This window comes from Juglans regia, chromosome 16 (assembly GCF_001411555.2).
Source record: "Juglans regia cultivar Chandler chromosome 16, Walnut 2.0, whole genome shotgun sequence".
Taxonomy (NCBI): domain Eukaryota; kingdom Viridiplantae; phylum Streptophyta; class Magnoliopsida; order Fagales; family Juglandaceae; genus Juglans; species Juglans regia.
In genome coordinates this window covers 21,828,828-21,843,642 of record NC_049916.1, presented here as the reverse complement: position 1 = coordinate 21,843,642, position 14,815 = coordinate 21,828,828, and the positions used below count along the sequence as shown (strand labels likewise).

Here is a 14,815-nt window from a genome sequence, read left to right as displayed (position 1 = left end):
CTTCTTGTGTCTCATGTTATTTTTCGTTGTGTGCTTTATTTTGAAGACTGGATCACTAAAATTTTCAAGAATTCAGAACGGCTTAAGCACAAGTTGTGGGAAAAAAGAGCGAATTTGGTGACCACTCCTAATGGCTTTGGGGTTCAGCTGAGAAGAGGGAGTCACATGATTGTTTCTTTCTTGCGTGTTGTAGTCCCACACGGAAGGTGAGTGAGAGCAGTATGGCGGAGGCTCTACTCTATAAAGCGAGGGAAGAGGCACGTTGAAACATACTTACCTGGACGGGGTCAATGGGTGATCAACAAGGCCCATGGCCTGGGTCAGTGACCTCCATTGCACTTTAGGAGGGGTGCTGCCCTAAGGTCTGTCCAAAGTGGCAGAGCCTACGTCATAATTTGTGGTAGTGGGGGCCTGCGTTCGCGCGGCCCCCGTCCAAATTCTAGTTAAAAAACGTTTTGTGTGAGTAGCTTGGGTATGCTTGCTGATAAGCTGCTTGCTAGAATGCCATGACGGCTACTTTTGGTTTAAGGTGATTGTTGCTACTGGTGTGGGACAGCTGATCTATTTCCTCCACCTGGTCTCGACGGACTACGTGGGATGAGCCAGATCTAGTTTCGGGAGAGAGCCTCTTCTCTTCTTGAATATGGGTTCCCTCTTTGGGGGCTGGTGCAATAAGGGATTTGTTCAATTCGGGAACAATGAAAACTAAAAAAGATCTAGTGAGAGAAGGTTTAAATCATGCGGGCAATCTTCAAATGTAAAAGGACCTTCCATCGCTTGGCTTCCTTGTTCTCACCTCCTCCATTTCGGGTTTTGTCTCGTAATTGACTTTTCTCCATTGGATTTGGGTTCCTCGGTAATGTTTCATCTGGCTTCTTCTTCTGTACGAATAATGCAACCTGTCAGAGAAACATCAGAGTCTTCATTTTTCATCACTTTTGCAACCATGGGTCCTATTTCAGTGAACTGACTTTGATTTCCGAGGTGATTGGAAGCAAGGATCTTTAACCCGAATGGATTGTGCATGCGATAGGACGTGGATCTTTGTAATGCAGGGCATTTTGTGTCTTTGTAGTTCGTTGTAGAAGCAATTACTCTCTCATCTCCGCAGCTCGACCAGAGCTCCACCATACAAACTAGCATAATAATAGTTATATGTCGATTATGAATCTGCACCCCCATATATCGGTACTTTTTCTTTTTCTTTTTTTGAGACAAGAAACATACAAGAGACAGATTCAGATGCATAAAATTATAGATTACCCCCAGGATAATCAACAAAATACTGTGCAAAATGGTAGTGAATGAGGAAACGCTTCTGAAAAAGCAAACTTCCAATCCTGTTTTCTCAAGGACTTGTGTGTCTACACTTTACGGTATCTATCAATTTACTGCAAAATATGATTGCATCTGTTTCTATCATCACAATTTGCGTCGAAACGTTTGTGCGCAAACAAACAAAAAAAAGAAAAAAAAAGAGAAGATATTATTCTTTCAACATTGCTGAAACTAGGATACTACACTGGTAGACCCATTGAAAAATTCTCTTTGTCAGCACGAGCGTTAACTAGTGAGCATTTAGCATGACAAACTTGTGAGCAATAGTGACCACCAAAATTATCCTTCTGTGTTTGATGCAGCAAAATGGCTCAAAAATTTACAAGAAAGTTTCTAACCAATGTTATTCTCATGTCACCATGTATGAACCGGAACTGGGAATTGAGCTCCCTTTTACCCCCTTCTTCCTGGGTTGCCGTTCATGAGAGCCATCCTGCCTCGAACAATTCTAAAATGGGATCATCTTTCGCTTGGCTTTCAGCTGTAATTTCCTCCTCTCCATTCCCAACAGTGGCTTTCTCATCCTCCGCATTTTCAAATTTCTCTTCAATTGTTTCGCTTTGCATGTCTTCTTCTGTCCCTCTCTTTAGTACCTCCTTGTACGTGCCTTTCGCAATGCCTGCATCAACTGTCTTACCGACTGTCTCAGTTTCAGCTTGTATGGGAGGGGACTCTTCCTTTGTCTCACTGTTTTCATTGGCTTGGAACTCTAGGGGCTGGTTTGCTACATCAACCACAGCCGGTTCAAGGCAGCCGCTTCCATTTCTCTTTTTATCTACAATTTCTTCCTCTATTTTCCAAGATACTTCCTGGCCAAAACTGGTTATTTCATGCTTCACAACTTGAAGGTTCTCTCTCCCTGATTTTTTTCCCTTGTTTCCTTTCGTCCCTTTCTCTAGTACCTGCTTGTATGTGGCTTTCCCAATGTCTGCATTGACCGTCTCAGTTTCAGCTTGTGGGGTTTCTGGTATGGGAGGTAAGTACTCCATCTTATTGCCAACATCGGCATGTTTTGCTTCATCAACCAAGGCTGGTTTATCCTGGAAGTTTATGTCGACCAAAATTTCCTTTTCCCTTGTACTTTCTGATCCCAAGTGAGTCAATGTAGTGATAAAAAAGTTCAACCAGCAGAAAATGTGAACCAGTGTACAATCGAAATGAACTTGGTGGGCAATCATGGCATATCTCCCCAATGCATAATCAAATTTTTCTGGGAAAATTTCTATAATTTGGACAACATAGTCAATCTTGTTGAATACATAGTTTGATGGTGGAAAGATGTTCTCGACCACATTTTCAACCAATAGGATTTGATCATCGACAAAGGAGAGGATTGCTAACCATGGATATAACAGAGCATACGCTAGAGGACTTGTGAATGAGACTAATTTGGCTATCCTTCTTGTTGTTGAGCCTATTGGTCCATTAAAATCTTGAGCTTTATTGTAAGCACTACGAGCAGTTGCCAAGATTGAAACTCCACATGTTTGCAATGGACGATGCCGAGAACTCATTCTGATGGTTGCTTTTGGTTCCTGAGCAATTCAAGCAATATGTGAGGAAGAGATTGCAAAGATAATAGGATCAACCAAGTGCTACAACCAATATATCTGGGGTTTTACATATGTATTTTTTGGGTTATGATTAGAATTTTATGATTATCAATAGATTCCCTTTCATGCTAGATGTAAATCATTATTACTATAACTTAATATAGACAGACACAATAGTAAATCATTTAACATAATTTTATAGATCTAATGTAAATTTATGATATCATAACATGATCCGATATTTATTAAAAAAAATGTCTGGTTGCTGATTTTTTTTTCCGGGTATGCAGAAAATGACCACTCGTTCCAATCGTTTCCCCCTTTTTCTTATGCTTTCGGTGAGAAAGATTGGTCCCAGATTATAGATATAAGATAGAAGGAAAGAAAGACTCGAACGGATGGCTTTTGCTTCAGAACACAAATGGATTAGAGACTTTTTACTTTGTATTAGGACAGAATCGAAAGCTTATAATTGCAACAAAAAAAAAAGAAAAAGAAAGGGGGGATGAAATCTTGGCAAAAACATAACGAAAAAATGGGAGAAGAATTTTACAGAATCCAATAGCACAAAGAAAAATGTAATTGCATTTGGGAATCGGCCAATTTTTCAAAGGGTGAAAGAAAATTCATACCTTTGGCGCAAAAGACGTGCGAGAATCCAAAAAGCCTTTTGTACTCTGCAAAAGGCTGATAGTAAGCATCTATCATCAATTTCATCGTAAATATAAAGAAAATCCCAAAAGCTCCATTTAGAGGTGGAGATTGAACAACCGACCGTAACGGTGGAAAATCATGAACTCTTGGTTTAGATTTTTTAGCGGAAGATTCCCGTTGACAGTTAAAAAAAAAAAGGGGAAAATATTGGTAGGACGTTCCTACCATATATCAATTTTTTTTTTTTTTAATTCATTCATTTATTTTCATCGGAATTAATAAAAATTCATTTACAATTTAAGATATCTATTACTTGAAGAGATAGAAAGGAAAATATATATATATATATATATTAAAGATATTCTAATTTTGCGTATGCATTAATACTCTTTTAATTAAAAAAAAAGAGTAAGTTATTTGACCATTAACCAAACTAAAAGATGTTTATTTATGTTATTTATAAATTATTTAAACGGATTTTTTTTTTCTTTTTCTAGAAGTAAGTATTTCATTTTTACTCTTTTAATTAGACACGGATTTATATTTATGCTATTTATAGTTTTTGAATCATGGGATTTTTAACATTTGGCATTCCTAATAAGTAGATGTATTAAGTCTAGTTATTGAAACGCATTGAAATCGATATTATTAGTTATCAAAATCACAATTAAGACTTGTTCATGCATTTGCAATGATTTTCATTATAGAAATGTTTTAATTATAAAAATATTTCATAAAAATAAATTTATATATAATTTAATATGATATATTATATTATAAAATAAATTTATCTAATTATATGAAATAATATTAATTTATAAATTTCTTTTTATAAAATTTCTTTTCTGAAATCATTTCTTATTTAAAAGATTTAAGTTGATAAAAATAGATAAATTTTTATTATTTATTTTATATCTTAATATTATTTTTCATGTGTAGATCAGAAGCTCTCTTAATGAGTTATCTAATATATAAAATGTTTAATTAAATAAAATAGAGTGAATTTGAACTCAAAATCTCTGCGCTATACCATGTAAAATTAACACTATCCCAAAAGTTTATTACAGTTTTATTTATAATTTGATCGGAATGGAATTCGATTCTCGGATGGTTGCTTTTGGACCACAACTCAGAAAAGTATGGACGAGTTCTGCAACCTCTGGAATGATCAAAGTCAGCCTCCTTCACAGGTAACTTTCCAGTTTCATATCTTTTAATTTGAACAAGCTGGAGTAGTGCTTATGCTTCTAATTGGGCATGAAGGTTTCATTTGAATGATGCCGAAACCAGAAACTTCGCTTGGTAATGACCCAGCTCAATTCCGGAAAATCTGTATGTTTCTCTCATCCCTTTTATGTCCATGTTCTTTTTAACGTTAATTCGTTCGTTTAAGCAAGAATGAGACAAGACAAAACCTTAAAATTACTCGGTGGACAATTAGATTGCTGTTTGTCCTTCACTTTGAACGCTTTACTTTGTTCATGAGATGCCTTTCTTGCAGTTTATATTTCGTTATTTAGTTATGAACTTGTTTTCCTGCTATGGATTATGGCCTAGCTAGGTTTGTTTCTTTCTCTATTTTTCATTTTTTTTCCTTTCTCCCTTTTAGTTGCAAAGTGAAAGTGCCTTTTTTTTTAACGATACTGAAGTTATCTAGAATTAAAGGAATGAACTTTTTATTTTCTTTCTTTTTTCTGTACTTTTGGAGATTCATATTTTTTATAACTTAATTAATCAGACACTCTTTTAGATGAGCTGCCTCACTCATTAATTACACTAGAACTATTTTTTGTTCTTTGGTTCATAAATTTATTTCGTGTACCTTTCTGCCCAATTTATCAATGGCATGGGATCGATCAATCTGAAGGTGCTGATCTAGTTTTCTTTAAATTTTAAGGCGGCATATGTGTGCCTATATGTATGTTTGATTGAGTGCAGGTTTTGACTGGCTAACCATGCTATTTACTACTTGACTTAATGAGTTTATTGACCTGCTATATATATTTGGTCGGTAAAGGCATTCCTGGAGATGGAAGGTGTTTGTTCCGGTCTGTAGTTCATGGTGCATGCCTGAGATCAGGGAAGCCATCCCCTAGTGAGAGCCATCAGAAAGAACTTGCAGATGAGCTCAGAGCTAAAGTACAAACTAAACTTATGTTTACCTTTTTCAGAAACTAATTCTTTGCATACATGTTCAACTTTTAACTGCCATTCATGTCTGTTTAAAATAGTTTCTGAGGAACTATCTATTTACATGAAAAAATATCGGAAAGCTGTTTGACTTGTACCGATCACCAAGCATAATTTTCTGACATTACTTGCTTACTCGGTTTTGAAGGGAGAAAAAGTTGAAATTAGTTCACTTTTCTTTTTTCTCGGTTTTTAATACTCTGATTTGTGTTACTTGCGTTATCTTTCCTGCATAATCACTTTCTTTGAGGTGCTCATACACCCAAATCAAACTTTTATGTGACTTATCCTTTTGTTTTGGTCAATTATTTCAGTTCATTCTGGTCAACCTCTCTTACAGAGAACATTAAATGGTTTGTATAGGTAGCAGATGAATTCGTAAAGAGGCGAACAGACACTGAATGGTAATTTTCTCGAAAATTCTCTTGAGAGATTACTGATGCTGAATTTATAATTTTCACAGTACTGTAGGGAGGTTAGAGTGTTTGACGTGGTTGAAGGGACTGCCCTGTTGGTATCATGCAATTATGACTTCTATATTACAGAATTCACCAATCCTGATGAGTTCCTACTGTGGCAATGCAATTGAAATAACCATATTCAATTCACTGGCAGGTATCTCGAAGGAGATTTTGACAAGTATGTTGTACATATGCGACAGCATCACATTTGGGGAGGAGAGCCTGAGTTGCTGATGGCCTCCCATGTCCTACAGTAAGTCATTTTCTTTCTCTCTAAAGCTTGCCCCACTGTCATTCGCTCATCCTTCATTGCTACTTGAATTCCAATGACTAGAGTATGGCATGGATTTCTCATAGAGTTTTGCAGAAAATGATCTGCAAGAGATTGCCCTACGTTCACTGGTTTTGGCATACATTTTGATGGACATTTCTCCATTTCTAGGATGCCAATCACTGTTTACATGAAGGGCAAGAATTGTGGTAGCCTCAAAATTATAGCTGAATATGGTCAGGAGTATGGCAAAGATAGCCCCATCCGTGTCCTTTACCATGGCTATGGACACTACGATGCATTGCGGAATCCAATCGGTGGTGCAGAATCCAATCTGTAGTAACATATCTTGCCTGTTATTTATGCTTTACAGCATAACTGAATACATCAGAAATGGTTTAGGAAACTCATATCTAATTCTAGTTCAAGGTCACTGTTAAAGTTGCCTTGATATCATGAATTAATGTTCATAGATCATCTAGGTATCCTCCATCTCGGCTACATTTCACCTATACATGTGTCAAAATGTATGCAACAATTTGTAGTGCAGACTGAAAATAATTGATTATTTAGTTGTAGCGTCTTATGAGATTCCTCAAGGTATTGGCAGGTACAATAAAAGGTGAAGGGATTGTTTGCGGTAGAATGTTGTCCTCATCTTTAGAATGAAGAAGTGTACCCTCTGGTGCCTGCAACATGTTAGGAATTATTGGTCTTGGGATTTACTATACATTAGTCACTATTCACTCTCACACTCCATGCCTATAGCTTTTTCATTGGGTGTAGGGGTGTTTTTTTATAGGATATGGGATGTAGGATGGTGAATAATAACCGATGATAAGAATTTTTCTATAGCTTTATAATTGTCACTACTTTAGGGGTGTAAATTTAAACCGGAAAACCAGACCGGATCGGACCGGTTTTGAACTGGTTAGGTCCGGAACCGGTTCCTATATTATGAAACCGGCCGGAACCGGTCCGGTTTCGGTTCCGTAGTTTTCGGAATCGGACCGGTTGAAAAAAATATATATATAAAAATTAATTTTATATATTATACAAAATATTTATATATATAAGTTTTATATATAATATATAATAATATATTAGATTTTTATATATAATATATAATTATATATTATATATGAAATAATTTCATATTATATTTATAAATTATAACAAAATATTAATCTTAAATATGAACATTTATAATTTGTTTGATCATATGTTATTAATATAATTATATATAAGATAATGTTATTATAATTTATAAAATAAAAGTTTAATCTTAAAAATGAAAATTTAATTGATCATATGCTTTAAACATAATATATATATTAAATTATTAATAATATTTTATCATAAGAAGTAACATTTTATTATATGTTTTTAACATTTTAAAAAAATCGGAAAACTGGACCGGACCGGACCAGTAAAACCGGATGTACCGGTTTAGGAGGATTACCAGGGTGTAATCGTTTCATACCGGTTCGGTCCTAGATTTTGTCTAAAACCGGACCGGTTACACCCCTAGTCACTATCATCTAATAATGATATTGTTGGAAACTTGATGCCATGATTTCGTTGAAGTAATTCCATTTCCAAGAAGACGATCGTCACCAACTCGACGTTAAAACAGTCAAGTTCGACATAAAAGATTTTTTTTCGCCATCCCGAACTTGGACGGGTGTTACTGAAGTAGTCGAAGACCAAATATGTCGACTTAATTACCCATAGTCGTCACAAGAAATAATTCAATAGTGGCATTTCGTCTTCAGAGGAAACGAAGCGGGAGAATTACTCCAAAAGAAAAAAAAAGTATGTTGCAGCAGAAATGATCTCACTCTAAGTGCTACTTATCAACTAATGCAGCGTGATTCTGTCAACGAAGAAATTAAGCTTTCAAGGATAAGATTACAGCAGCAACATCGCATAATGTTAACACCACCCTTTCCACTGTCTGCGTATGATCTTGATGTTGCAGATTGTCTATTCTATTAGCCAAATTACCCTTATCTCTATCTCTCTCTCTCTGTACATACATAAATCTGTGAGAGAAATAAATGAAAGTAACATGACTATTCACCATCTCTCCATACTTCCCGGAGAAGTTGATATCTGATGATCTTTCGACCTCTGCCTTTCTTCGGCATCAAGTTGGGTTTTGCCGAAGTAGGAGAACCCTGGAAGTTTTCTATGCCAATTGAAGTTGTGGGGGAATCTAACTCATCGAGCTCATCATCACTAGCGTGTGATTTTCGAAGCACCGATGACCTGCTCATCATAGCTTGACTTCCAACCTCTCCTATGATGCTTGTTAGTGAAGCTGCTGGAGGTGGTTGATAGACTGTAGAAGCAACAGTGCATGGAAAGCTTGTGATGGAATAGTCCTCATCCTCAAGAAAGTCCTAAACCAAACAGAAATAGGAAGCCAAGGCTAATATGGTGAGTTTTATCCAAAATGTTGCTGGCTGTTAGATTCAGTAGTTACAAATCACATGAAATTACGAGGGAAGCAAAAATTTGCAAGAAGTAGTCACTTCTTGGTGATGGACTAACCTCAGAATCTATGGCCTTGAAAACAGCTTCTGGAATTGGGTCTGGGCAAAACTCATCTGGGACAAAATTGTTAAGAACCCTCTTGATCAATGACCCACTAAATTTGGGGCATACCTACAAATATAAAAATTTAAACAGTGATGCGAAGCTAAAGAACAGAAATCATCTGAAAGCATTGAAATTACAGGATTTGACCTCTTTTCTTATGGACCTATCAGCAAGCATTTCAAAAGGAAGCATCATGAGATCGCTCAATGCATTAAGGAGATGGAAAGCCTTGAAGGATGTCTCACATTCCAGTTTCTTGTCATCATCAGTTTCAATCCCATCTTCACAAGGATCGCTATCATCAATTCCAAATAAATCTGTGAGCCATCTTGACCAGTTCCCTATCTGAAACCACAAGGAAAAGAGAGCAAAGAACTTCTTACGGATGGTTTGAAAAAACATGCACTAACCAGAACCGAAAAAGAGCCATGTCCAAAGGAGGACACCTAAAAATAAGAATTGGATAAGGCAACGCTTCACCAAGTGCGTGTCACCACCAAATTCATAACTCCTTATTTTTCTAGACCTTGCATTTCAGTAAGACAAGGCTCCAAGATACTATATTTTGGATTAGTAGTTTCAACTTTGAACAGAATCAGCGCCAATTGGGAAAAAAAAACTGTTTTTTATTAGGTATATTCAAGAGCATGCAGAACTACTAATTCCTTCATACTGATAGGAGACCTATTGCTTGTTTTCATACTTTCAAAGAAATCCAAAAGACACATTTTAAAAGCTCCATCATATTCACAAATAAGAAACTTTATAAAAATCCAAATCATTTATAACTCGTTAGGATCCATTTTAATGTGACTCCCAACTGATGTTGAGAGGAGCAAACTTTATAGGGGAAATTTTCTAGTTAGCCTGCAAGCCTTAAACTGGGGTGACAAAAAAGCGTTATCGAAGTGGATTCATCAAGCCTGCAAGGACCAGCAATTCAATCAAGTTTGTAATTTACAACTGAAAAGTTTCTCTGTAGACCGAAGTGATGTAATAAATCATGATCTATTCATTTCTGACACCTAAAATTTAATCACTATGTAACATGGTCACAAATTCAGAAAGAGGGTGTAAAGCATCCAAAAGTTATACTCATAAAATCATATATAAATCAATTAGTATCAATTAGAACTCACAGCATTTTTCAGCTGGGCTCCAGAACCAAAGCTTGATTTCCCTGCAGGAACTGGCAGAACCTTAGAGTCACTAATGGGATCAGAAACGGGATCTGTCGGCATCTCTTCAGCTGATTCGCGAAGAATAGCATTAAACATTGCCACGTCTAATCTATCCACTAACTTCTCCATTACCTGCAAACACAACAGAAGAGCACAAATTTCTGCCAGACTGCGTCTCCAGAATAGAAAGAAATCCATTTGGATGGCCATTCATGGGAGATTTGAAAAAAGAAAAAAAAAAAAAATCCATTCATGAGAGCTTTGAAAAAGGAAAAAAAAAAAAAAATCCACCGAACTGAGTGTTGGTGTCATTCAGGCCAAATATTACATTTGCACTTCATCACGATAGATCACCAACAGCAGTAAGCATATTGATACCACGGCACTAACAAACAACCAAAGGCACGACACCAGATATTACATCACTTCAGATTTCTAGGAAGACATTGGATTCTCAACTAAGAATCTCATTCTTGTAATACATGTTTAGGGAAGGAAGTTTGAATGCATTACATACCAATCTAGCCAGCATGGGCAAGCAGCCACACTGATGCCCTCCAGCTCGAAGAGGACAAAGTCTTTCACAAGAATCCTTGAAAGCCTTCTTCCATAGATCTATTGAGAAGTTCCCCTGCTCCTGATCACCTAAACCATATCTCCTTCCATGGGTTTTCCTTGAGCCTGAACCCTTAGTAATGGCAGGCTGCATGTGTGGAGTAAGAGTCTGAATACAATCAAACAGCAAACCAATTTAGCCATCATATGCAGACCAAGATTTTCGGTGTGATAACTCAGCATGGCAGCAGCAGAAAGAAAGAGAGAATTTGACCTGCCACCACACAGACTCAATAATCCGGTAAAAGATCCAAGCTTCAATGTTTTCCAATGCAACTATAAGTGTTTGTGGGTCCTCCCAGTCTTCAAAATATTCCACAGCATTATTTTTCCGTTCCAGGTGCAGAGATGACTGTTCATTACTGCAGGTGTTTCGTCCAGCAGAAAGTTGCAATTTCTCAATAGCCTGGCTGATTATTGCCCTCAACAAAACTGAGTTTGACAACCAGAAAGTCAACCTGTTTAAAGATGGTGAAACATTAAATTAAAAGTCAAAACAAATGTAGAACTTTTGAAGCCCTGGAAGATGAAGATTTTCTGACGGTTTCTGTGGTGAATTAGGTACCTGGCATGGCCAATATTGTATCAGTAAAATGACAGTCAAGCATCTTACCTTCAGCTTACTGGGGCTTCCAGTTTTGAAAATTTGCAAAACAAGCTTAACTTTGTTTATGACGAAAAGATCCTAATTTAAAATAATTAAAATCTGCCAAACTTTTATAATGCAACATTTGTGCATGATTTAAAAATTTCTAGAAAATGGAGTTTGTATATACCTTGGAACATCATTTCCACATGCTTTAGCAACTAGAACTAATCCTGAAACAGCAGTTCTAGCTGCACTTGCCCTATTAGCAGGGGACCTTGCTTTACAAGCATGAAGATAGAACCTGGAAAGGCGCCGAGCCGGAGCATGGATCTTGGTAGCGGAGCTCCCATGCTCAGCAACCACTGAATATAGCGCAACCTCAACTGCAGCAGCTTCCCGCAACTCTTCCTCAAGCATTTTGACCTTAGATTCTAATTCGAATTTTTCATTGGAAAAGTCATTTATTGTTGCTTTGCTTTCACTAGTTGCATAATTAATGGCACTGGTAGCTTCTGGAATGTTAATATTGTCTTCCTGTTCCATGAGCTGGCTAGTTTTGAACGTAGCACTGCTATTGTTAGAGTTGAAAGGGAACTGAACAGACTTTACATGTTCTATTTCATTAGTTCTATGAACACTTCCCTGAACTCCAAGTGAATACCCGCTGAATGAAAGAGTGTTATTCCTAAATTTGACTTGCTTTAGGGCAGCATCATTTGAAACTTTACCAACTAATTTTTCTTCTACATGACATGTCTCCATCTCTAAGGTCTGTTCTTGTTCTTCCTGTCCATTTTCCTGTAGCTCCTTTTTCTTTTCGTCTTCCAAAATTCCAATAATAACACTTGCTGTGCTATCCTTGGCTGATTCTGATTTGCTCTGCAATTTTTGTATCCATTATCCATTCCAAAGAAGAAACAATACATTTGGTTGGTTTTATCAAATGAGTGAACTAAAGCAATAAACATTTTCCAAACATATGGCTAAAATGGCCTAAAAACCTACCCTAAAACATACATTATGCTTATTCATCTTATGAAGACCTTAGAGACAGTACAACTTCAAGAAATTCATCAAGTTGGAACAAATATACATTTATATATGAGCAAATACATCCTACTAAACCCAAAACTAGTCATGAATTGAATTTGATTAATTAAAACATTCCAGTTTGAAAGTTTGGCTATCTTGAAATGGATTTAAAATTGCAAAAATATTAAATCCACGAATTATATAACACCAGAATGCTCAAATCATGTAGAAATGAAGCTAATACTTCCAATTCAACTCCGAGCAGAGATAGAAAGCTAAAATATTCTGTGGATGACATCAAGAAAAATGCTCAGTGCAACAGAGGAAACCAATGAATACATCTTTTTTTATCGGTAAACAAATTTTTATTGATCAAAAGTGTAGGCAAAAGCTCAAGTATACGGGACATATACAAAGAGCAACCCCTAGGCGTGCTAGTATAGTGATACAAGGAGAGGAAACCAATGCATACATAAAAGGGGGAAATTCTAATATGCATTCAGTGAGAATGATAAGAAAGGAATGATATTGAACACCTGATCTCTTTGCTGTGGTGAATATCCTCCAGTCTCAAAAGCAGAAGAGGTAATGTGCTGTGATGAATGTGATGAAAGATCGTCGTCGTCATCGTCATCGGTAAATGCCGCAATCTCAGCATCTTCATCATGCCCGTCATTAGTCAATTGCGAATACGATTTGCTTTTTTCCAGCGAGACTTCCTTCGACAAGCTGTCCTTCGGTGAGGAGCTGGAACTATCTCTATCAAGAGGTTGAATGTTTACATAGAGAACTGGTTGCGTCGAGTTCTTGAAACTCCTTTTGCAGTTCAATTGAGCACGTACGGTTATGGTTTCTCTGATAACTCCAAAATCCGCAAGATTTATGGCAGCCGTCCCCAAGAGTTGACCTTTGACTGCCTTGTCCTTTCGAGGTTCATACAAGTAAAAATCTAAGCTGTTCTTCTGAAACCTTTCGTGGGTTGTGCCTTTTCTGGATGCTTCCCTACATAAAATAACCGGAAGCCTAAAAGACTCGCCGATTCCAATTATTCCGTCCTTAACACCACAAGTAAGGGACCCAGAATTCTGATCACCATTTTGCCACTGAATAAACAATGACCGAGAAGATTTCAAAGACCCTGTTGGGGGCCATGGCTTTACCTCCTGTACATGGATAAGGTAATGAAACTGAACTGAAACACTTTTTCGACTCTTTTTTCTTAGCCCGAGCACCATTATGATTGAAAAATGCCGGCGCAGCCCTTAGCGGGTTCGATCAATCACAATGCATCTATGTTTATGAAACATAACACGATTACATACTACAATTAGAGAATATTAGAATCAAGAACTATTAAAAAAAAAAAAACAAAAACGGTGGAAAAGCCCACCGATTCATCATTAATATGTCCCACCCCACTCATTCCGCCATACAAAACATTATTTTATATGTCAGAGGAGCCGCACGAATGATAGCAATGTACAAAACTAACTCAGCGTAAACGATCGTTTCCAAACCCATAATTAGCCGTATATATATATATATAGAGAGAGAGAGAGTATAATTCCAACTCATAAGACTCATAATTCCAACTCATATAGAAGAGTAACTGTCGGGATGAGAAGAATATGTAAAATAATTTGTATTTAAATAAGTTTCGATCATAGTCAAACCATACATAATGAAAAAAAATAAGAAGATGAACAGCACCACATTCAGAGCAAGCAATCAAAGAAGAATGGAGAAAAAGACAAACAGTTTCTTACAGTAAGATTTAAGAAAAAAAAGAAAGAAAAAGCATCAGATCTAGATAAAATAATCAAACACGAGCAACAAGATTACAAAAAAGGCTAAAATCCGAGAGGCAAAAACTTCGAAAATGAAAAGGTGAGGACAAAGTGCTGTGGGTAAATGCACGTACAGTAAGAGTCAGTAACCGGAGCGAGAGAGAGGACTGAAATTCAGGGTAATGAATGCAGAAGAAGAGAATGAAGAGAGGGTCGGGCCCAGAGGGATTCTCTGGTTGGTTTGTCCAGTGATTGTCAGAGTTGAGCTTTCATTTTCTTTCCGAGGTCGAAGTGTGAAATTTAATGCAGAGTGAAAGGCCTGGAAAATGGTCGGGAAGGAAGAGAATCGAAAGCCAAGGACGGAAAAGCGTGTTGGTTTATAAATGGGGCATTGCCCAAGGGAATGCTAATTACGTATAGAGAGAGGGCGAACCAAATACGAGACGTTTGGTATAGATGTTGTGCTTTTTTCTTCTTGGATCACTTTCTTTTTTTAATCTAAATTTTTAAATATAATATGCTATATTGTCTTTTTGAAGA

General features: G+C 36.8%; 3 protein-coding genes and 1 non-coding gene across 6 annotated transcripts; 2 read left to right on the top strand and 2 right to left on the bottom strand.

Moving 5' to 3' along the window:
* Nucleotides 1–269: 269 nt before the first annotated feature.
* LOC118344920 lies at nt 270–432 on the top strand. The gene has a single exon (XR_004798650.1). It is a non-coding gene; the product is annotated as a U1 spliceosomal RNA (small nuclear RNA).
* A 949-nt stretch (nt 433–1,381) lies between these two features.
* Nucleotides 1,382–3,732, bottom strand: LOC109003142. Its single transcript, XM_018981148.2, has 2 exons — nt 3,524–3,732; nt 1,382–2,873 (listed from the first exon to the last, which is right to left on the bottom strand). The coding sequence occupies exons 1-2, from the start codon at nt 3,590–3,592 to the stop codon at nt 1,758–1,760; spliced, it is 1,185 nt and encodes a 394-aa protein (XP_018836693.2). The 5' UTR covers nt 3,593–3,732; the 3' UTR covers nt 1,382–1,757.
* Nucleotides 3,733–4,572: 840 nt separating this feature from the next.
* LOC109003141 (OVARIAN TUMOR DOMAIN-containing deubiquitinating enzyme 4-like) lies at nt 4,573–7,110 on the top strand. 3 transcript variants are annotated; one of them, XM_035686316.1, is made up of 6 exons: nt 4,573–4,733; nt 4,835–4,877; nt 5,563–5,684; nt 6,099–6,139; nt 6,351–6,449; nt 6,554–6,666. In XM_035686316.1, the coding sequence occupies exons 1-6, from the start codon at nt 4,635–4,637 to the stop codon at nt 6,615–6,617; spliced, it is 468 nt and encodes a 155-aa protein (XP_035542209.1). In that variant the 5' UTR covers nt 4,573–4,634; the 3' UTR covers nt 6,618–6,666. The 3 variants fall into 3 exon arrangements, with proteins under 3 accessions (XP_035542209.1, XP_035542208.1, XP_018836691.1); XM_035686315.1 differs by having other exon boundaries at nt 4,588–4,733; nt 6,639–7,110; XM_018981146.2 differs by having other exon boundaries at nt 4,640–4,735; nt 4,809–4,877; nt 6,639–7,110.
* A 1,098-nt stretch (nt 7,111–8,208) lies between these two features.
* LOC109003140 lies at nt 8,209–14,680 on the bottom strand. The gene is made up of 9 exons (XM_018981144.2): nt 14,410–14,680; nt 13,025–13,778; nt 11,644–12,335; nt 11,082–11,325; nt 10,770–10,976; nt 10,211–10,384; nt 9,219–9,416; nt 9,024–9,137; nt 8,209–8,872 (listed from the first exon to the last, which is right to left on the bottom strand). The coding sequence occupies exons 2-9, from the start codon at nt 13,721–13,723 to the stop codon at nt 8,543–8,545; spliced, it is 2,658 nt and encodes an 885-aa protein (XP_018836689.1). The 5' UTR covers nt 13,724–13,778; nt 14,410–14,680; the 3' UTR covers nt 8,209–8,542.
* Nucleotides 14,681–14,815: the final 135 nt, after the last annotated feature.

What these genes read in the sequence shown, in the direction of transcription:
- LOC109003142 (XM_018981148.2), bottom strand. Translation starts at nt 3,592, where the DNA reads ATGCTTACTATCAGCCTTTTGCAGAGTACAAAAGGCTTTTTGGATTCT. An exon ending in GCACGTCTTTTGCGCCAAAG is followed by an intron (nt 2,874 to 3,523) that starts GTATGAATTTTC and finishes TGAATTGCTCAG; the next exon opens with GAACCAAAAGCAACCATCAG.
- LOC109003141 (XM_035686315.1), top strand. Translation starts at nt 4,635, where the DNA reads ATGGAATTCGATTCTCGGATGGTTGCTTTTGGACCACAACTCAGAAAA. An exon ending in AGGCGAACAGACACTGAATG is followed by an intron (nt 6,140 to 6,350) that starts GTAATTTTCTCG and finishes ATTCACTGGCAG; the next exon opens with GTATCTCGAAGGAGATTTTG. An exon ending in ATGGCCTCCCATGTCCTACA is followed by an intron (nt 6,450 to 6,638) that starts GTAAGTCATTTT and finishes CTCCATTTCTAG; the next exon opens with GATGCCAATCACTGTTTACA.
- LOC109003140 (XM_018981144.2), bottom strand. Translation starts at nt 13,723, where the DNA reads ATGGTGCTCGGGCTAAGAAAAAAGAGTCGAAAAAGTGTTTCAGTTCAG. An exon ending in TTGAGTCTGTGTGGTGGCAG is followed by an intron (nt 10,977 to 11,081) that starts GTCAAATTCTCT and finishes GATTGTATTCAG; the next exon opens with ACTCTTACTCCACACATGCA. An exon ending in ATAGGTCCATAAGAAAAGAG is followed by an intron (nt 9,138 to 9,218) that starts GTCAAATCCTGT and finishes TTATATTTGTAG; the next exon opens with GTATGCCCCAAATTTAGTGG.